The sequence below is a fragment of the Callospermophilus lateralis genome, chromosome 4 (assembly GCF_048772815.1).
Source record: "Callospermophilus lateralis isolate mCalLat2 chromosome 4, mCalLat2.hap1, whole genome shotgun sequence".
In the NCBI taxonomy this organism is placed as follows: Eukaryota; Metazoa; Chordata; class Mammalia; order Rodentia; family Sciuridae; genus Callospermophilus; species Callospermophilus lateralis.
Window position 1 is genome coordinate 137,216,076 of NC_135308.1, and position 23,761 is coordinate 137,239,836.

A 23,761-nucleotide genomic window follows, 5' to 3' on the forward strand; every position below is an offset into this window, starting at 1 on the left:
TCAGTCCAGGCATTACTGAACTATACCAAGAAGTACACCATTATGAAGAAATACCATTACAGGATGAGATTATTTAAAGCTGAGCGTTCTCTAATTTAGTAGTTTTTCTCTTCTCTGCAGTCCCGGACTTCTCTGAGATTTAATGAAAGGGACACTCTCTTTCCTCATAATGAAGTTTACAAGACCTAGATTAAGAATTATTGATCATGTCCATCTTCCTAATTTTAAAAATCAGGAAACTGAATCTTAGAGAGGGTCAGTCATCTTTCTGAAGTCTGACAGTCAGGTAATCTTGCAGAGGCAGTATTCAAATAACCTGCCATTCCTGACTTCATCAAGATGCTTTGCCCTTCCATTCTTCAGAGAAATGCTATGATAGGGGCCACATACCTCAACAGTCATGCATGTTGTTGTTTGAATTAGTAAAATGAATGAGTTAGGATGGGAGCACTAACTTCTGAGCAAATTATTGTCTTGTGGGGTGCTCGTTGGAAGCATCAAAGTTCCTACAGCCCGTCTTCACAAGATGACATTCAGTATTTCTGCATTATTGTGCTTGTAGCTGTATTTAAATAAGTACCTAAGAGACTGTGATTGGATGATTCATGAGTGATATCTGACTAACTCTGGTTAAAGAGGAACTGTCATGCATTCTTAAACTTGAATCTTTTTTCATACCAAGTCTTATTTGGAAACTGACATACATAAACAAAAGGTGAATGGCTCTAGTGGTCAGTTTGAAAACTACTGCTCCTGCAGACAGCACTGGAAATGGGACCAGAAGCTGGGTTTCACCACTCTTGGATCTCAGTTTCTTTCTTTCTTTATAAAGAAGATTGTTTAGATTATCTCTAAATTGGCTTTCAGATCCAATATCCTGTGATCTTACAAATACCACCACTATTACTACCACTGTGAATAGCTAAGATTTAGAGGGCACTTAACTATGTTTCAGCCACTGTTCTTCTGACTTAATTCTCACAATTACGCTATAAGATTAAGTATTATTAATCTCTCTATCATAACTGACAAGGAAACAGAGGCACAAAGAGAACATGTGATCAGCATATTAAACATATTTTATTGAGAAGGCTTATCTCCCAGTGCACTGAGCTCAAAGGATTTTTTTATACTTTTCTACATCCTCCTCTACAAAACACAGGCTGTGAATTGTGTAGGTCTTTAGTCAATGACAAGTGTTCTTCTGAACCCTATTTTTTATTAACTTGACTTATTTTCAAGTGACTTATTTAAAAATAAGAATGAGCTGAGAAAACATAATATTTTCACTAGAGAAACTCTTAAAATTGTTTTCCCCTGAGTCAACTGCTAGGAGGAAATCCCCATCTTTATTTATTTTTTTAATCTTATTGATTTGACATTTGCCCTTGGAGTAAGGAATATTATAGTTTACTGTCAGTGTTAATTAAGATCCCTTTCTGGACACTCCTTTCTCATCTTATGATCAGCCGATTGGTAACAGGTTGATAATAAGCAGATGGTTAAAGACAAGAATAGAAAATCTTGCAAGATGCTTGTAATACCTACCTATGCTACCTGAAAATATCAGTTTGACATTTCACAGGAAGTAGTGCTTATTAAGTCATATTCCTGAAATACTTTGAAAATAATAATGCCTGACAGCAATTTTTCTTAAATATCATGTTAGTCCCGGATATGTTCAGTCTGTGGTGAGATACATCATCATCTTCACCTATGCCTCACTGGACCCTAAATTCATGAAATTTGCTCCTTAGGACAGAGCAGTTCTCCTCAGCTCATTCTCAGTTCCAAGGTTATACAGGCTGCTCCACAAAAGTTGCAATTTCCCAGTGACCTACTTTAGGCATACTTTGGAGCTTTTATTACCCTGACATTCTTATGAATCTATGCAATACAGGAGTAACAGGCCATAATACCAACTGAAGTTAATTTAGGGTTGAGATGTATTTTGTTCTCTAAACTTGACAGAATAGACCATCTATAGTGATGCTTCTTAAATCTCCTTTCAAAAAGTCATGAAAAATGTAGATGCCTGAAATCTTTCCTAGACTTGTTGACTCAGTTTCAGTTCCTTGGAGTAGGGCCTAGGCACCTGTAATTTTTTTTTTTTTTTTTTTTTTTTTTTGGCAAGGATAACCAGGAATTAAACTCAGGGGCACTCAACCACTGAGCACATCCCCAGCTCTATTTTATATTTTATTTAGAGACAGGGTCTCACTGAGTTGCTTAGCACCTTGCTATTGCTAAGGCTGGCTTTGAACTCATGATCCTCCTGCCTCATCCTCCCGAGCCACTGGGATTACAGGCATGTGCCACTGTGCCCAGCTGCCTGTAAGTTTAATAAGCACTCAGATGCCATTGATGCTCAAGGTGGAGTCCATCACATTCACATTCACCCAAGGATTCAAAGATCACCTTCTGACAGACAAAAAACTTAGAACATAAATACATATTGTCTGTTTAATATTGTTTCTTGGGTGATAAACTAACAAGAAACTTAAGGGAGAGGACCATCATCTATGGTTTTAAAACTCGCTTTCCCCTTGCTAGACATGATGGTGTACTACTATAATCTTGGTAACTTGGGAGGCTGAGGCAGAAAAATCACGAGTTTGAGGTCAACCGGTGTAACTTAGTAACCTCCCATGTCAAAATAAAAAAAATAAATATAAACGGACTGAAGATGTAGTTCAGTGGTAAAGTGTCCCCGAATTTAATCCCCAGTACAAAATGAACAAACATACAAACTGATCCACAAACAAACAAAAAAACCCACTTTCCCTCATCCCTGTCTTTAATACCTAGCTGCATATATAGTAGGCAAAAGTTACATTGTTTTGCTTGCCAGTCCATCAAGTAAACATGGATACATCTTCAGCAGCTGCATGAAAAAACACATCTATGTATCTATGTATCTATGTATCTATATATTTTGTAGTGCCGGGCATTGAACCTAGGGCTACATGCATGCTAGACAAAGAATGCTTTTAAGCCTAGACAGTCTGGGCATCCTAGGAATTATATGTGTGTGTGTGCCTGTGTGTGCGTGCGTGTGTGTGTGTGTGTGTGTGTGTGTGTCTGTTATTTTTCTAATTCTGAATTAAGGCTAAGCAAGTCAGACTTCTGTTTATAAGTTTTAGTATAAACCCTAAATAAAACACATAAGCCAGGAATGTATATCAAAAGCAAGAAGGATAAACAAAGCCCCCTCTATTTTGTAGACTATTATCTCAGTAGGTATACTTTCTTTCTTTTCTCCATACAACAATCCTCATTTCTTCCCTATTATCACACTAACTATGTTTTCTAGTCAATAGCAGACTGGTCCCTAACTGGCTATTTTGAACCAGGAATTTACAGAAATGCTTCTCAAACCTTGTTCATCTTAACTCATACACTGTAGTCCAAATGAGTATGCCCTCCATCAAGAGAGTTGGAAGCATGCACTCCAGATGTGCTATGCTCTCTCTAGCTGGAGTCTTAAAAGCAGCAAAGCAGGAAGCTGGCAGTGCCCAAGGGGCACCAGTGCAAAGACTCTTCCTGAGGGAAGAGTTCTAGTGTGACAAAAGTGGGAAGGGACTCTGTTCCATATGTGGCAATAAATCATCGTTCCTCCAGGTCCAACTGAAGAGGAGCGAACATCGCCCATATGTGACAGTGTCTTCATGCCAAACAGGGGAGAGTGGCCACCTCAGATCTGTTGTTAGAGAAGAGCAGAAAGGCATATGGAAAAGACAGACAACGAGGAGCCCACTCAAGAGATAATGGACAAAATGGGGCTGGACCTCAGCACATAGTGACCTCTCGAGGGTCATTTGCTGCCACTGGCTGAGGAGACAAGACCAGCAAAGAAATCACCATTATGGTATACAAGGGCCAATTGAACCACCAAATCCTCCTAAGTATTTCCCTATCTTCTCTCTAGAAGGCCTTCAGAATAACTCAATGATTCCTTTTCTTGTTAGAAAAATATAAAATTTGAGACAAGAAAAACAAAATCTCTGATTGACAAGCACGAGTCACAGATAATTAAAAGCACACCCTATGTCTTACTTACCAATTTTGTGATGTCTTTTACATTATCAGTCACAGGATTCCCACAGATCCCTTTAGTTTTGACCAGAGGATTAAACAGGAGCAGTTGAAGATAAATGCAAGTGATAATCCAAGTCTAAACAAAAACAGAAAAATTTCTTGGTGAATATCAGTTAAAACTCTGTAATCATATAAACTATTTACTATTTACATATTATGCCTTGATGTGGACAAGGCCAATCTACTATATATATATATATATATATATATATATATATGTTTAAAACGCTATTGGCATAAATGCAATTAAATGCTAAGCATTCAAACTATTCTCACCAAACTAAAAGGCAAAACAAACAAACAAACAAAAAAACCTCCCAGTTAAAATCTTGTTTGAATTACTCTTTCAACAACATTACTGTTAATTTGTCAAAAGTTCTCTACAGCCAATTTCCTAATGGCAATTAGGAATGAACTTGTAGCAACATGTGAAGGACTTATCACTTAGGATAACTTCTAAAAACCAGGGAATGTATAAAATTCATACCTTAAGGCACTGAAAGAAACCTTCTCTTTTGACTTTAAATGTACAGTATTTGGCAAGTAGAAGCATAACCCCTGATCAGGGCTTTGATGCAATTGTCTACAATAGCACACCAAACTGAAGTGAGGAAGAGGGTATTTTTAGATCTACTACAGTCAACCAAATTTCTGAGACAGCAAAAGAATTATTGTGTGGATCCAGATTTTTGAGTCATTTAACAAGGGAAAATATTCCCTTAGCCGATAGGAAGATCTTTTTGAAAACTGGCAGAAAGCAATCACATAAGCACACACACACACATACACCCCAGTGAAAATAACATTTTCTACCATGTATCACATTTACTTTTATGTGTGATTTATTTTTTCCTTATTTAAACTATATTGAGCAGTTTTAAGAACTTGGGCCTCTTATTTATTTCTTTAAAACAAATGACATAGTTCCTTGCATATAAAAAGCCCTTAATAAATACTTGCTGGATGAATCAATGGCTGTGGTAACAATATTCCAGTTCTCTAATTCAATGACCATTTAGTGAACATGTATCATGGGACAAGAACAGGGACTGTGCCAGGCACTAGGGAAACAAAGATGAAGATGCTCTTGGAACTCAGAGGCAGGTAAATAAATAACCTCCACACCCTGTGATAAATGCTTTGGGAACACAGAGAAGAAAGCGATTAATCAATTGACCTAAAAGGGGAGAACCCACAGCAGGAAGGCAATGCCAGGAAAGCCTGGATTTGGGGGGAGGGGAGCAAGGAGGAGTTTGCATACCATCGATAAAGAAAAAAATGACCATTCCAGGAAAAAAAAATAGCATGAGCAATGGCATGGAGATAGGAAGATATTTTAAAATATGTGTGATTGCTTTTATGAGCTAACATTCATCTATGGCATTTGAAATTACACAAAAGCCCAGATGCTCCTGGCTAGAAATCTTTCTTATTGATGTAGCTAGCCATATGTTAAAAGGAGCTGAATAATTATTTTCAATTAATATCTGCACACTACTGAATCATTATGTTGGACCAAAAGATGATGATTTACTAAAATTTCCAATGCAACAAAGCTATCTATGTGAACAAAAGGAAAAGAAAATTAAAACCCTTTTATTCTTTTACCGTTGTATTCTATTTTATCGGTAACTCTACTTGGTTTTATTTAAGGTTACAATGAGCACTGTGGGGCTATGATCCTCCGAGTACCATGTCTCTTGGACCACAAAGAAGATCAAATTGTGCATATAATTTGTTTAGGGGACCTCATTTTGGGGGCAATCCTAACATAAAATTTCTCCCAATAACAAAGTCCTCCTATTAAATTCTAACTTCCATTCATCTTGTCATTGCTAAGATGTAACTCCTCTTGAAACATATTTCTCCAAGGCACTCTTTCCTGACATGCCTTGGGAAATCGTCCTAAGGATTTTTGTAGCTAGCCAATTTCACTATTAATCATACTCATATTCTAGTTTCTAGGAAACATAGAGGTGCAAATTCCATTACTAGTCTTTATCACGTCTTATGTCTGGCATTGAATGGACATCAAAAAAATAAATCTGTTCACTCATTCATTCAACAAATTTTATGGAGCAACTGGTGTGTGCCAGGCATTCTAGTAAGGAAAGACAAACCATGAACAAACATAGATATCTAGATTATACAGTATGTCAAAAAAAAAAAAAAATCTGAGCCTGGTAAAGGGGGTTGGGATTAAAATGCCTACTTTGATCTATTAGCAGTAGTGAACTCAGGTCACACCCATGAGACACCATACATTGCACCCAGTATTTGTGTTCTGCTTAACTGCACTTTGCAGATATTATGGTTTTTACAAATTTTGAAGGGTTGTGGCAACCCTGTACTGATCAAATCTATTGGTACTAACTTTTCCAACAGCTCAGATGATTATTTGCACTTTTTAGCAATAAAGTATTTTTAATTAAGGTATGAACATTGTTTACTTTGAAATGATGTTTTACACACTTCAATAGTCTACAGTATTGTTTTGGTCAGCTTTTTCACTGCTGTGACCAAAAAAAAACCAGATGAGAACAATTTTAAGAAAGGTTTATTTAGGGCTCACAGTTTCAGAAGTCTCAGTTTATAGATAGTTGACTCCACAGGTCTGGGCCCAATGTGAGGCAGAACATCAGGGCAGAAAGGTATGGAGGAGGAAAGCAGCTTGGGACATGGCAATCAGGAAGCAGAGAGGGCATTTCGCTCAACAGGGACAAAACACATATTCCAAAGGCAAGCCCCTAGTTACCTACCTCCTGCAGCCACACTATACCCATCTACAGTTACCACCTGGTTAACCCATTCAAGTAGATTAAGGATTAGGTTAAGGCTGTCATAAGTCAATCATTTCACCTCTAAACTTTCTTGCATTGTCTTAAACATGAGCTTTTGGGAAACATATCTCAACCATAGCAAGTACAGTAAAAAACACAACTTTTATATGAACTGGGAAATGGAAAAAAATGTAAAATGACTCACTTTGCCACGTTTGCTTTAGTGCAGGAGTCTGGAACTGACCCACACTATCTTCCCCAAAACCAGCATGTACTCTACCAACAGAACAGATGTTTCATGACTTCCAAGCCATCTCTCATGTCCACTAATCACTGCCCACTGGAGACGTGGGTGATAATGACAGATACTGTTAGGTCTGCAGGACCACCCTTTGGCTTAAATCTTGCTAGTTAAGTAGTCCTTCAGGGGCATGTGATGAGCTTCCTTTCATTTTCCACAGTGGCTATCCACCACCAGGACCAGTCTCGACAATAAAGTACATCTTGGTGCTTGCTCTGGTACCAAGCTAGATTCTCTTGGATTGAAAAGCTTTATTGTATACATTTCTTGAATTCTTGTTGCAAGCAGGATTATAGGAAGGATCAAATCCCCAGGCATCCTTGAATCTAAAGAGAAAGCCCAGAGCTAGCCTTTATCTCTTTCCTTCTATAGACTACAGTATGTGTGAAAACAGCATGGAATTTTTAATAGAGGCATTGGTGGGTATTCAAATGAGAAGGAATATTTTACTAAAGACTGGATGGAGCTAGGAAGGTGATCCACACAGAAACCTGTGGGAACAGGACTGCAGGCAGAGAGAAAAGCTGATGCCAAGGTCTGTAAGATCTATTTAAGGAAATCTCCTTTATCCACAGGTCAGCAAGAGTAAACCATGGAGCAGAAGATGATGTCAGAGGGAGAATGGGGAGGTTAGAGGGTATTGCAGTCTATTAATCAGACTTGATTTCTACTACAATTGAAAGAGCATTTCTTACAGGATTTTGAACAAAGGAAGGATAGGAAGACTTCAAAATAAAGTAGAAGACCATTCTTACTGTTGTAGTAAAACCATACTTTAGGATAAAAAAAGAAGTAGAAAAAGGAGAGAAACCATTAAGAATTTCTGCAATAATCAAATCAAGAAAGAACTGTAGCAATGTATTGAGTGGAAATGGTGAGATCCCGACATCTTCTGTAGGCTGAGCCAGGAGGGTTTCCTGACAGCTAGAGTGTGATCTGAAAGAAAGTCAAAGACAGCCAGTTGCGGTGGTGCATGCCTATAATCTCAGAGGATTGGGAGGCAGAGGCAGGAGGATCATGGGTTCAAAGCCAGCCTCAGCAAAAGCAAGGCACTAGGCAATTCAGTGAGACCCTGTGTCTAAATCAAATACAAAATAGGGCTTGGGATGTGGCTCAGTGGTTGAGTGCCCCTCAGTTCAATCCTTAATAACACCCTCCCCCCAAAAAAGAGTCAAAGACAATTTCAAGAATTTGGATACGAATGACTAGAAGGTCAGTTGTTGTCACCAACTGAAATGGGGAAGCTCGGGGTGAAGAAGGTTTGTGGAATAGGTCAGAAGTTTTGAGTAAGTTTCTAAATGTCTTTGAGTTCTTCCAGTAATGATACCAGATCAGGACATTTCAATCTGGATTTAGGAGGAAGGTTTCACCTAGACACATAAATATGATTGCCTTTGATATATAAATGAGATTTTTAAGCAAAAGAATGGGTGAGATCACTAGAGGAGTGACCCTAAGTAAAAGAACAAAGCGTCTTACAGTGCTTCAATCTTCAGAGGTCTGGCAAAAGTGTTAAAGCCCAGAAAGGAATGGGAGGGAAGATATTGGATTCAGCAAGATGGAGGTTACAGGTGACATCAACAAGAACATTTTTATTGAAGCAGTATGAGAAAAGGTCAGTCTGAAGTGGGTTTAAGAAAGATAAGAGTAACTAGAAATAGTGAGCACAGACAGCTCTTCTGAAGAGTTTCCTTCAAGGGAGAGCAAATGGGGTGGTAGCTATCAAGGAAGTGGGGGTGAAGACTTTTATTTGTGTGATGGTAGAAATACAAGGATGTCTCTCTGCCTCTGGAGATGATCCAGCAGGAGAGCCACGGTGATGCAGATCAGAAGAGAGAACTGCTGGAGCACATCCTTGAGTAGACAAGGGGTGAGATCAGGTTCTCAAAGTGGGAGCGCCTGGCTTTAAGTACAAGTGCAGCTCATCAGGAGTCCACAGAACGACACTGGGATGTGAGAGCCTGTACTGAACTTTTTGTTTGTTTGAGCAATAGAGTGAATAAAGCTAAAATTTTTGAACATGTTCTATGTATCAAGCATTCTGCACATCTACTAACAAAATTTAAAACTTTCAAATATACTGATTTTAAAGATGAAGAAATAGAGGTGCAGAGAGATTTGAAGATTTCTGCATGAGGAAAGCCGGATATACACTCAGGGCTGTCCAATTCTAGTTCCTGTCCTTTTAACTACCCGAGACCATCCCAGCACTCCCAGAAATCTGTTAGATCATTTGTGAGGACTTTAATGGCATATCTCTAGAACTTTAATAATCTTGCAAATACCAAGCATATGGAGGCAAGTTTGTTCCATATTCTATGCACAGCTGAATATTCTACATTATCCAGATGATCATATTTTTTAGAATACGTCCTTTGATAGTTTCTTGAAATATATTAACACAGATTTGTTATAATAATTGCAAAATAATTTCACGTGGACAGCCTCAATTTTTTGGTGTCGGTGAAATACAAATACCTATAAAGATAGGATGTTGTCATTTTTCTTGGAACACACTTGGTCAGGGCTAAAATTAAATCTATTCTAACTTCATAATACTCTAATATCCCTGGAAAAAAAAAGGTAGTTATAGAAATGCTCTATTTTAAAGCCAATATAAATAAACTCATGTTGTAATTTTATTTTGCATACACGCTGCTACCATTAAGAAAGATTCCCCTTTTTAAAAATTCAACCATTCATTCTAGCACAGCTAAACATTAGGAGAGAGGAGAAATCAAATTAGAAACACTGAAGGTTCTGCAGAGCAGTAGTAAAACTTTCATGGTGTCCTCCGGACTGGGCAGAAACACAGCGCTTACTTCTTTATATGGAAGTTTCAGTATTAATTATCCTACACAGAAAGCTTTATAATATATAGCCCACACACGTCCCTGATCTCTTAAACAGTGGGCAGAAATATTAAACTCTGCTTTCCTTTGATGATGTGAGTTCATCAAATAAAAGGCAGACTGGCAAAGCATCACAGTTGTGTCGTTGTGACTGTTCTCCTCCAGGTTCAGTTGTTCCAAATTACTGTACTTGTTTGAATGACTGTTTTTAAAATTTTATTTTGGATTTTGTTTGTTTCGTAGTTTTCCTGTTTCCCCCAGACGATCAAGTGATCACTTGTAGCATATTCTTATTGCCGACATGCCTATTTCTAGCCTGCCACAGACTTTCTTGATGAGAATAACACATGGCCCAGCCATTATGGGTTCTTTGGCGGGGGTGGGGTGGGGTGGGGCTGGCATCATAATAGCCCTAGAGATACCAAGGTGCGACTCTGCTAACTTGTGAATAAACTACCTTACAGGTAAAAAAAAATGCACTTTGCGGATGTGATGACCTTAAGGAACTAGAAATGGGGACACTTCTGGATTGTGGGAGCCCAATCTTTTCACCTGGGTCCTTAAAAATGGAGAAACTTGCTGGGCTGTAATCAGACATATCATAGAAGGGTCAGGAAACAGGACATGAGAACTTGTCACCAATGGCACTGAAAACAGAGGAAAGCTGCCAGGAGTCAGGAATGCAGGTGGCTTCTAGAAGCTGGAAAAGGGACAGAGACAGATTTTCCCCTCGTGTCTTTTTTAAAGAGATGTGGTCCCACTGACACCTTGGTGTTAGCCTAGTGCGCCCCTGTTTGGACTTCTGATCTTCAAAACCACAGTATAATACATTTGTGTTTTAAGTCATTGAATTTGTGGCCACTGGTTACAGCAGCAATAGAAGAATAAAATGGAAACCTCAATGAACACACTTTCCGAATGAATGAATGAGTGAAGAGCAGAGTGTAGTGATATACAAGCTATCCCGGGGAAAGAAAGTAAGCTGGCCTCCCAGAATTCTGCGCCCCAACCCCATATTTTTAGCAAAGAAGCCCAGCTTTTGTTCTGTTTTATTTGTTCATGCCTCCAAGTAAGATTTTGTTTGAACAAAGGTTTCCAAGGGCAAAAGGGGAAAAAACCTCCACACACATGCTTTTGGAAACCATGGGCAGAACACGGATCTGAAAGCCTCTGAGCTCTTACCGAGTGACCCTCAAACAATCCGTTCATCCCCCTGAGTATCCATTTATCAGCCCATAAAAAAAAGAGTAAGAAATTCTTGCTTCACCCGTCTCATGACCTTCGGGTGGGAATCAAATGAAAAACTATTAGAATCAGAGGGGCTATGCAATGTTTCCTTGTGTGGTTTATGAGGTTTTGGATTCACTAGGAAACCAGGGAGAAAAGGACTTCAGAAATGCTTGTGTAAAACAGCCTCAGAAAGGGTTTTATAGAGTGAACCCTCCACACAAAGAGTATATATGACATTTATTTTTTATTTTATTTTTTAAAATTGACAGATTAACTTACATGTACCATGCACAACATATTGTTTTGAAGTGTGTATACTTTGTGGAAGGAAAGCATGACCCTCAGTCACACGGATAATTTACACTGAGAACTTGTCACCAATGGCACTGAAAACAGAGGGTTCTGATGCCTTTGTCAATTCTCTTCTTAGTTTTTAACTGTGTTTAGTGTAGCCGCAGTTAATAGACAACGGACTTCCAATCAAGTGAAGTGTGCTAATATATCAACAAAATGTTTATCTTTGTTTTCTCTCTCTCTTCCTCTTTCTCCAACTTCTGTAAACTCCACCAAGGGTATGTGGGTACCTAACTGCGTGGGTGTGCCCACAGACGCATGCACACACCCCAGTGGAGATACAGTGCTGAAGCAAAATGTCCCTTCTTTGTGACTTCTGCTCTAAATTGTATCTTTTCTGTTAGGGTAATCATCTCACTGTTTTTTCTGTAACATTCTCCGTGTCTGCAGATGACATTTTTCTTTGGCTACTTTGTTTTAGCATCGTACAACTGTTCTCTCTAGGTCACACTCGTTGTATGATAACCTCTCATTTCAAGATAACCTTTCATTGCAGACACATAACTAATCTTATTGATGGCAGCTCTCCACTTTCTTTCTTATTTAGAGGCATGGATCAAAAGTGCCCCCCCCCCACATACTCCCTACAAAACAGAAAACTGCAATAATCCTTCCATTACTAATAGCTGCTTTCAAATTACTTGGATGATAAGGGGGAAACACTAATAAGAAATCTGTATGCACTGTTAGGACTGAATCATGCAACAGAAACAGCCTGGTAGAGAGAGGTGAAAGTGTCTAAAAGTCAGACTCCATTGAAAGTGACAGATATCAGGTCCTTTCCTAGGAGCAGGTTTTAACAGTGGCAGATAATACTAGAAGAGCACTTAAAAGAGTGGGGAAAGTCACAGGAAGAAGAGGTTCAAGGCCCGGAAGACAAAGGCCTTACCTAATTCTCATTTTGGTTGAGAACCAACCTCAGCAGTCTCCAGTGGAATATTCACCCAATCACCAGCCCCTCTGGGACACAGCACTTTTCCTACAGTGAAAAGCCACATGCCAGGAGCAGGAGCTGCAAAGTTCCCCTAAAGCGAACTATTTAGCTGATCTGCACATGTTGTGTAACACAAGAGGTCACACTATAGACTCCATTGCAGGGGTAGAAATGGACATGCACAACCATCAGGGGAAGACAGGCTGTCTGACAAACCAGAATATTCCAATTTTTAAAATTTCAAAACAAAACAGAACAAAAACCCCTTTTCTATGTATGTGAGCAGTGATTTTAAAACATACATAACCAAAGTCCACAGACACCAAGTCAAAAAGGCAGTGGAGTGTAGCACATTTTTATTTATGCAGAGACTTATAAAGTGATATTAAAACTGCCCAGAACAAAACAGCAGCTGCTGCCAAAAACATTCATTTCTTCTTTAATCTCACATTCCAGCTATGGAAGCAGGCGGTTCCCTTGTATCCCAAATGTGCTTTGGAAGACAGCCAACTGGCTAAGCTACCTGGAGCCAGCAAAGTAAGTTATCCAGATGCAGGTAAGGCTGTTCATTCTAAGTTCAGGTCTTTTGAGGTCATATGAACCATATCCTCGAAAAAATCCATAAATATAATTTGTGTGGTGCTGAGGATGAAACTCAGTACCTCATGCATGCTAGAAAAGTACTCTGCCACTGAGTCATAACCTTCAGCCCTTCAAAAATATTCTTGAAGTAAACCAACAATAGAATTCTAATTTGGGGAATAACAACAATTTAATTATGACTTTTTCAGATATTTTTATTGCTGAAAAAAAACATTAACATTGTAAAGAAAGCACCTAATCATCCTACAGAGACTCAAATTTCTTCTGTCACTGTTGACCAGTAATCTCAAAGGGACAAAGGATACATTTAACAGATTTGTTTGTTTGTTAAAATTTACTGCTATCAGTAAAGCAGATGTTAATAGGATAGCCAAGTGAAACTCAATGAAGCTCGAAGTCCAAATTGATGTGATAAATCTTGGAAAGATAATTCTTCTACTTCTTTCCATACTTTTGAAAAGATGTGAAATAAAAATATGTTGAGCTGGGGATGTGGCTCGGTGGCAAATGCTTGCCTGGCATGCATGAGGCACTGGGTTCAAATCCCTCAGCACCAAAAAAAAAAAAAAAAAAATGTTGAAGTATAGGTGATCACTAAAATATGTGGTAAATGATATTGTATAACAAAAAAAAAAATACATCCTAGAATGGAACTCCTTATAAAGAAAAAAAATGAGAAAAATGTCTTTAATGTAATAAGGAACTTTAAAAATTATATTTGATCTATGGGAGAAAAATCATCCTATGTTAGTCAGGCCTTGTTATATATGTAAACACTACTTAAAAAGAAAATAAGTTGGGCTGAAGATATAGCTCAATTGGTAGAGTGCTTGCCTCATATGCACAAGGCCCAAGGTTCAATCCCCAGTAACACACACACACACACACACACACACACAGAAATAACTCAACAAATATTGACTCCTAAGGATCACACATAGGATGAGTGATTAAGAGACATTACTTCATATTATCACCCTTTTCTGCCGGTGAATAGAACAGGATTCTGAAAGATGAAGTAACTTCCTTACAGCCACTTTGTTAGTGAATTCCTAGGTTGGATTTAAATCAAGACCTACATTATGCTGGAAAGAAAAATGCTAAGCCAGTAAGACACCAAAACTGATTTCATTTACATTTAAAGAACTACCACATTTTATTTAAGAGTCTATTTTGTGGAAGGCATACAGTTCCATTAAACTGAATCAGTCTCTAACTGAAACCACAATATTAAGTCACTACTAGGCTGAAATAAATAACCAGTGCAGGCAAATCAAATTACATTAAACTGTAGCTTAAAAAAATTACACAAGGGGCTGAAGACATAGCTCAGTTGGTAGAGTGCTTGCCTTGAATGTACAAGGTCCTGGGTTCAATCCCCAACACCATAAAAAAGAAGAAGAAGAAGGAGAAGGAGAAGGAGAAGGAGAAGGAGAAGGAGAAGGAGAAGGAGAAGGAGAAGGAGAAGGAGAAGGAGAAGGAGAAGGAGAAGGAGAAGGAGAAGGAGAAGGAGAAGGAGAAGGAGAAGGAGAAGGAGAAGGAGAAGGAGAAGGAGAAGGAGAAGGAGAAGGAGAAGGAGAAGGAGAAGGAGAAGGAGAAGGAGAAGGAGAAGGAGAAGGAGAAGGAGAAGGAGAAGGAGAAGGAGAAGGAGAAGGAGAAGGAGAAGGAGAAGGAGAAGGAGAAGGAGAAGGAGAAGGAGAAGGAGAAGGAGAAGGAGAAGGAGAAGGAGAAGGAGAAGAAGAAGAAGAAAAATTACACAGCTAGAGGAAGGGAAGAAACCCCAAATGAATGTGATAAATTGTTCCTTTTGATAAAAGGAAATTGGGTGCTTTTAGATTATCCCAAAGCCACTTACCCAAAAACCATAATTAAAGTTCTGATGAGTACATAAGATAAAGACAGAGAAGTCTGGTGATCAACCTCAGGAAGCTCTGGCTACTGGAGAACACTCTGAGAGAGGAAAGACCCAGGAGGTAGAGCTAAACCTGTCCTGAGTTGGGGCAATGGACCTCCAATTAAACCAGGTGTTCAATATAGGAACAAATTATTTCGAGAGAGAGGTTCAAAGATAGCTTCTGGGAGAGGAAGCTTCTTCAAACACAAGTCCAAAAGAGCTGGCAGAACAGCAGGTGTCCACAGTAGTGAGGGAACAAGAATTCCATGTTTATGATACGACTGGAGAGTTGGTTTCAAGGAATAGGCAGTGGTGGTTGGTTGAGGCTAGGGGGACATGCAGAAGCCTCCCATACTGTGCTCCTTGACTTTGATTATCTTAGAGGGGTTAAAGTGTCAATGCAGGATGTAAGCATGGGAATGTCTAGACCTAATTCATTTTTGAAAGGTTTATCAGGCATCAGAATGAAAAATGCAATCAGTGGGGTGGGGAACAAACTGGGAGGCAGGAGGCCAATTAGGAGGTCACTGATGTCATCCAGAGTTGGCAAGACAAGGGCCTCTGTTAGTGCAGTGCCAGTCAGAATGGAAAGAAACGGACAAGTTCAAGAGTGGGAAAAAGAAGGGGAAGCCCTGTTGACTGACAGAAAGTGGGTGGGGTGGAAAAGAGACACAAATAGCTGGCTCCCAGGTTATGATTTGGGTGACTAGGTTAAAAGTGGTATTATTCCTGAGCCAGATATGCAACTTGAGAAAGGGATTATCACCAAATAAGGAAGATCTTGCCTCATGAATCAGCTACACAGGAACTAAGAGAATGGGATGCTGAATGCATGAGGGGCAAACCAGTTGACTGTAGCCAATGGAAAACAAAGATCTAAAGGGAGGATACGATTAATATACCTGGCACTGGAAGTCAACACTATGGTTCCTGCAGAGCACCTAGTGGAGCTGGCTTTGAAGACATGAATGTCCACAGAGTGCCTGGAGTGATAGAACTGAAATCAGACCCCAGTGGACAGACCACAGCAGGGAACCAGTGGGAGGGACCTGCAAAGGGCTGCTAGAATAGTTCACCCCTCAGGACAAAGAGAATGAGTAATATCTGGAAAGGGAGGAAAGTTCACTTCCATCTTGGAAGGGAAGCAGCAGATTGGACTAATGTGGCAAACTCAGCATTTCTCTTAAACAGTCTAGGCATAGGGGATGACTCACCTGTGACTAATGAGTGACCAGGTCCCGGTGTGAAAACCCCTCAAAAGGACTTGTTATTTTTAAAAGAAACATCCATGCCATCAGTACAGATTATTTCATTAATAATAATGATAGAAAGATAGGCCATTAGCTATTCATAAACATATACCAAAGCAGAGTAGGCAACTCCCTCTGCACAGTGAAACGCACTTTATCTAAGGAAGAAGCTGGTTAATGGCTAATTCTGATCAACTTTATGGTGATGATAATAAGTAACAAACTGAAGTAGTTTAGAAAACGGATGGATGCTACCTAAATTTTGAACACAGAATTACATATCTGTTGCTGACTCTTTTTGCTATAAATGTGTATTTTCAAATGGTCCAATACTGGCCAGAGTATGGAAACATAGTAAAAACTTCATAACAAGCCAGGCACGGTGGCACTTGCCTGTAATCCCAGTAGCTCAGGAAGCTGAGGCAAGAGGATCGCTAGTTCAAAGCCAGCCTCAGCAAAAGTGAAGCATTAAGCAACTCAGTGAGACCTGTCTCTAAATAAAATACAAAATAGGGCTGGGGATGTGGCTCAGTGGTCGAGTACCCCTGAGTTCAATTCCCAGTAACAATCTATCCCCAGTACCAAACCAAACAATCAAAAATTTCATGTCAGTTCTGAAAACTATATACCCCTCTCCAGAACTTCATGGACACTGGTTTTCTTTGAATGGTGTTATTTTCATGCCAGTTAGTTTTAAATTTGAAGCACCACAATATGCAAAATTCTGAGGACTGTAGCTGTCCAAAAACAGCTAAAGTGCAATTTATATTCTTCCAAATATGCAACTCATTTCCCAAAGTGTGATCTCATGTAAATCAAAAGCCTACAATTCTTCAAAATCTGTAAAATCTTTTGAACTCCAAACAATTCAGTGACGAAAAATGAGTACAGGCTCCCGTCTGCCATCTGATCCCAAATGCCAAATCTGAAAATGAGTGCCTGAACTTCCTAGAACCTCTTATTTATTTATTTTTAATGGATGCAATTAAGTGTGTTCAGATGCATTATCAGATCAGCCTGAAAGTCTGACAAGTATGGTTTCACAGGGCATTTCAATTTCTAAAAAAAAAAAAAAAAAAAAACCTGTAATCTGAGGAAGCAGCAGCTCAGGCAATCTCAAACAAATTTGTGGGTTCCTCCCCCAACCCCAAATTTAGGGTTTTTACCAGATTAAAATAAACTAACTCTTTATATTCTGCTGCAACTGCTTCCAAATATCAAAAACCAGTGGGGTTAAAGGCATGAGCTCAAAGAACATGCACAATCTTGATCATTTTCTCCATCACATCAGATGACAAGCCTGATTTGCAAAGGTCACGGAGCTAGCTTTCCAGATTATGCAATGTGTGCTGGACACACCAACTGCTTTTTGCTGAACTGAATAAACGCTGAAATCCTCCCTTCTCTCACTGAAGGTGCCCCAAAGGAAAAGAGGGGAGTTGCCATCTTGTGTTTAGAGGAAAGCGTAATCATTTGGAGTGCTTCCTTAAAAATAATCTGGGATGCAGATTCCTGGGTGCCACAGGGTATTCAAATTTCTCAGGGTGCATCTCAGGATTGCGTATTTTTAACAAGCGCTCCACTAGCTTTTATGTACTCTAAAGTCTGAGACCTACTATTTTCAGTAGCTCAACAGAGCTATGTGGCTAGAGAAAAAAAAAAAAAACATAAACAAAAGTGTCTAAAAAGGTATGCAAGGTTGCATTTTGTTCAAGGGCTATCCATTAGATGCTTCTGATTTCGAGTAACTTGATATAAGAGAAGTAAGCATAGTGGGTGTGGATGATAAGGTGAATTTGCTCTTTCAAATCCCATTCCATTTCTGTTCTAGCTTATGTTCCTATACTGTAGTGACTTGAAAGCTAAAAGCTCCATTTCTCATTTCAATCCTAGGATTGCAGAAGTGAGGTTCTGCCAAGCAGGCAAAACTTTGCAAGGTTTCTATTGGGAAGGGAAATACTTAAGAAGAGAGGCTGGATGCTGGGCCTTCATTTTGCTAGCCTGGGTGTATCGGGGCATCAAGACTTGCAATCAGCAGCACTAACAGATTTCTGCACCAGCCGAAACAACTTTAGTTTTGCAGTGGACTTAATTGGGTTCTGAGTGCTGGGAGCATTCAGCAAGTTCAGCTTTCTGCTCCTGCCTGCAATTCATCCAATGGTTGCATAAGGCATCCAATACATTCCAATGTACCCCTTTCTTTTTTAAATTAACTACTAGGATTGTACTGTTTGCATTGAAGAAAAAAAAATCGAGAGAAAAGGACAAAGTTATTACGCATTTACTTTTCGTAAAGTTTGGTCTCGGGAATTTTACAGTTTACGACTTGTAAAATAAGGATTGTTTTAAATTTTTTTTAAAAAAAGCAATTTTTGATTGCTAATCCATAAGAGTTTTAATACACTTCTACCAAAGCAAAGTAAAATATTTACTATGTTTGGCATGCCTTGGACATGCCCTTCTGGTAACAATGCACCTAAACTGCAGATTCATTGACATGCCTGGTGTTTCCCTGATACACTTCAATCGCAGATTTGTTGATGTTGATGTTTACAACAAAAGAACATTATCAAAGCAAAACCAGGATTCAAATCTTGGTTCTGTCACTTATATTCTTAAACCCTAAACAAATGATGTCACTTCTCTGCATCTCAATCTTCTTGTGGTAATGTCTTTGGGTTTTTGAGAAGATTAAGACAATGTTATGTAAAGTACCCACAAGTGGACTGGCTGATAAAGGAGGTCATTAGGTGGCTGTTAATGCTAGCTGTTATTTTACCAGTAGCATTAATCCCTGAATGGTGGAATCCTAAAAGTTGTAGGGTGAAGGACACACTTTCCCGTATTCTCTGCCTTTCCCATAGATTAAAGACCAAATAGAAAGGTCATAAAAGAGGTTGTGAAATTGCTCCCTGGGCTTGGATTCAGATCAGCTCTTCCAAAGTAGAGGAAAGCTCATTTCTACCTGGTGAAAAAGCAAGGCCAAATTGTTTGGGCAATAGGTGAATGTTAACCTAAATAGTAGAGTTTCAAAAGTCAACTTTAGCTTCAGTAATACATCCAAAACAGCTGCAGAAAACCAAGTGTATGGCGCTCATGCACAGAGAAGTGAGATAGAGTGGACTGGGGAGGGGGCTGGAAGACATTCACTAAAGTTAGACTGCCCAAATTTTCATCTCTATTTAGCCCTGACTAGCCTCGTGGCCTTTAGAAGTTATTTGATCTTTCTGTGCTTCAGTTTCCTCATCTAAAACATGGGCATAATAAAAGAATCTGCTTAACACATTTGTTAAGGATTAAAAGAAATGATGGACGTAAGAACCTAATATATTACCTGGCAAATGTCTTATAAGTGTTATAGATCTTTTCAATTCTGTCTTTTCAACCATATGTAGAATAAGCACCCCCAATAATGTCATTTCCAAATTTGAAAGATGACGATTCAAGCCAAAAATATGGGCATCAACCTTGATTATTTTTGTTCCCATTTCCACATCTGGTCTGTCAAGTCCTACCATATTCTCTACCAGCAGTATAAAGCTCAAAACATGCACTTTTTACCATCTCACCTTGTACAACTAAAGCTTCTTCCAGGCTTCATCACTGAAGGACTATGAAGACCTGAAAATAGCCTTTTTTTGCTTCTAAGCTTGATAGGTACAATAGTGTGTCTGGAAATGTAAAACATCATTGCCTGCTTGAACTCTCCACTTCCATTATACTTACTGTAAGACTTGAACTATGGACCAAGGCCTACAGAACAGACTGGACCATCTCTACACCAACCCCTTGCCAAGGCCTCTCTCTGCAGGATGCTGTAGCCATGCAGGCCTCCCTTGTTTTCCTGAATCCCCCTAAATATGTTGCTGCCTCAAACCCTTGGTACTTACTGCCAACACCATGAGCTTCTTATTCAGGACTCATCTGGAACATCACCTTCTCAGGGAAACCTTCCCAGGTAACCTGCCTTACAGAGCTGTTCTTGTCATACCATATCATATCAGTTTTATTTCCATCAAAATGATTTTTTAAAAAAATTTTGTAGTTGCAGATGAACAGAACACCTTTATGTTATTTGTTCATTTTTATGTGGTACTGAGGATGGAACTCAGTGCCTCACCCATGCATGCTAGGCAAGAGCTCTGCCACTAAGCTACAACCCCAGCCCTCCATCAACTGGATTTTTTATTCTCAAAAATTACCTCGATAACCCAACTAACTTACTAATTGTTTGTTCCTCCTGATAGAAATGTAAATGGTGTGAAAATGAGGATTGTATTATTATTACCCACTATTATTATCTCTCACACCTTGACCCCATCTTTATTCATGGTATATACACACTGTGGATTGTATGCATAGCTCACGGTGACTAAATGACTCATAAGAATTCTACAACAATCAAATTCTCTTCTAAATAGTACAGACCATTGGTGGTGGCAATATCTAAATCACTTGTCTTGAGAATAAACTCAGGTATATAAAATGGGGCAGAGAGGAAGTCTGGATAATGTACAGTTCGATCCTCAGCAGATGGTGTTCATATTTACACAATGGAATTACAACATCACCAACCAGCTTTGCTTATCTGTCTTCTGCACTTAAGTGTAAGCACCATAAAGGCAGGGACTTTCAGTCCCCCTCTGTTAAGTCCCTAGTGGTTAGAGTAGTGCTGGGTTTGGAGAAGCCCCTTGTAAATATTTTTAGAATGAATGAATGAAGAAAGATAAACAGAAGGGTTTACTTAAGCAACTGGGTATAAACCATTGTCCAATTTCTTACTCTTGGAACGAGTAACTACCAAATCCTAACAGTCAGCTAATCAATTAACTAAATGGTTCTCAGTTTGAATTTCTAATTTTCTTGCTACTTTGAATACTTTTCTAGGTCCATGTAAATGGAAAAATAGGATCTAAAACCTAGGTTAAACTATAAGCTCTATGAAGATCAGGGACAATGTAACTGTTTTGCTTATCATTGTATCTCTGGCCTCTAGCACATAGCCTCCTTGATTATAATAAATACTAAATAATTTTTAATGAATAAGCAACCACTGGAAAATGCCTCTCCTGGTAGATGGTGCCAAAGTGTGATAAGTTAAAGTGCTGACCTGGCAGTAAAGTCTCCAGAGCTCCCTTTCTGAAGGAGCTAGATAAGTATAATAAAGTGGAGTTATTTTCTTTTATTAGCCTTATGGAGGCATATTAAAAAGAAAAAAGGGGGGGTACAACATCAAAAAGACTAAAAATACCTCACAGGGGTAGATCGTAGACACTGTGTATGCAGAGCTCCTAGAAGTCTACAATTCCATGCAATTATAAATTTCCCCCAATCACCCCAATGAACTGTCACTGATCAAAATTTCTAAACCAGCCATTCATAAAAATAATGCACGGTGATTCTGTGCTGGAAATGAACATGTAGAATAAGATTTCACTTAGGATCAGACACATCCAGAAGTGATGACATAGGCTAAGCTTTTAAATGCTAATCTTATCTCTTGCCAAAGCATTGGTTGACCCTTATCTGTCTGTTATCCCCCCATAAAGCCCACATAAAAGGGCTTAGAGAACTGAAGCCTTTTTATGTCAGCTTGACAGACCCATTCCTACTTCCATGAAACAAAACCAGCTACCCTTCCTTCAAAGTGACTTTGGCATAGTGATGATGCTGTCCTCTCCTGTGACTTGTGTGCCAGAAACAGAAAGCCATGGGACTACACATGTGCAGACTCAATGACATCTCACATCTCCACACCAAATAAGTAGATAATATATAAATAGGCTACCTTATTGCTTTTTCATTGCTCTAAGAAGCACAACTAAGTGGCAAGATTTTTATTCTGATTTTTAAACAAGATCTATGAAGTTATGCCTAGTATTCTCTATAACAAGATTCTTTAAGAGCCTCTAAATTCATTAATAAAAAGAAAGGTACATCAGAAATTTAAAAAATGCAGATGATTTTTTTTTACAATGTATCAGGATAGGAATGTATCAGGATAGGAGCACTAGCATTAGTTGTTATTTTAAAGGTTTTGAGTTAATCTTGTAAATACATTTTTTTTCTTTGTTCTGAAATTTGTCCTCATGGATGGCTTTGGGAAGGCTATCAACTCACCTTCCAAGTGCAAAAAAAAAAAAAGAGGAATATGGAAAATGTACTTCAAGGCCTCAAATCCTATTCTAAATAATAAATAATACTAGGGGAAAGAAGAAATGAACTTTGCCTTCTGGGCAGCAGAAACAGTAAATGGGTAACCATCTCAAGATAATCCTTTGGTCTTCTTTTCAAAGCAGCTGTTTTGCTGAGGAATCAAAAGAGGATGGAGAAATAAATGTAAACAGGACTGTTTGGAAAGCAAAGAGACTGTCTCACCATATGGGAGAGAATAGAGATCTACTTCCTCAGGAAATGAAGAGAGGGGCTCATGAGCAGAGCATCCAGCTAAATGAGATTGGAATGATATGCTTCAGCTGCTGTATATTTAAATTGCCAGATCTGCACAAACCTTTCTGCACATCTCCTTCATTGCTCAATTTTTGTATATTTTCTTCTCATTTATGGTCTTTTTTGGAACCTTTGTTTCAAATTGATGCAGGAGGTATACTTTGTTCTTTGTGATACAATTATAATGAAACTTGAAAAGTTTTATTGGTTTTAGAAATGTTAACTTTTAAGTTCTTTGCTGAATGAAGCTTACCTGACTAGAAAGAAAAAAAAAAGGAAGAAAAAAAGAGGAACATCGTCCATATTACAAGATTGTATAATTTTATCACTTTAAAATTTTGAAAACTTGGCAAATAAGATAGTATTCCCCCAAAATGAACTTTCAAAGTACACAAAATATCGGCAATATTATTTTAAAGCATGATATCAGGAAATAGTATTTTTGTCTTGAGTCACTCAGGTGGTGTCTTCTAATTTACCCATGAAATCTGAAAATATCACCCCTGGTTAATACCTTCTCCAAGTTTCTTTCTCCACACTTAAATAAATGATTGTAAGTAGTGAAACATTATTTTTGCCAAACTTATTAACTCTGTCTTCAATCCACAAATGTAATTCAAATGGAACCACTAAAACTTGTCACATAGTCATAAATTCTGTCCTTCAGCACCTTCTAGACAGAAATTACATGCATTGGTATCCGAAACTACACAACATCCTGTGCCTGTCTACTGCACTGGCTACCTATTAACCAGCACAATCTATGATTTTATGTCTGCTGATCTCAGTTGACACCAAGGAGAGTGAGGAGGAACTTATTAAAGGAAGCATTTTCAATGTTGGTAATCTGGGGAGGAAGAATCCATTTACTGCACTTATAATAATTCTATATCAAGAAAAATATTTTTGTTTAACATTTTATTTAAGCAAGAGAAGATGATCTAACTAATAGCAAGCAAGAGATTAGGAACAGATCAGGTTTGGTGACTGACACTTGTGAAATGCTGAGAAACTT

At 38.6% G+C, this 23,761-nt stretch overlaps 1 protein-coding gene across 2 annotated transcripts in view; it reads right to left on the reverse strand.

Moving 5' to 3' along the window:
• Kitlg (KIT ligand) overlaps positions 1–23,761 on the reverse strand; it is an 82,621-nt gene that overhangs the window by 43,679 nt on the left and 15,181 nt on the right. For both annotated transcript variants that reach the window (XM_076854920.1, XM_076854919.1), the window contains exon 2: positions 4,061–4,174. In XM_076854920.1, the coding sequence (XP_076711035.1) occupies positions 4,061–4,174 (114 nt within the window). The remainder of the gene's footprint in view (positions 1–4,060; positions 4,175–23,761) is intronic.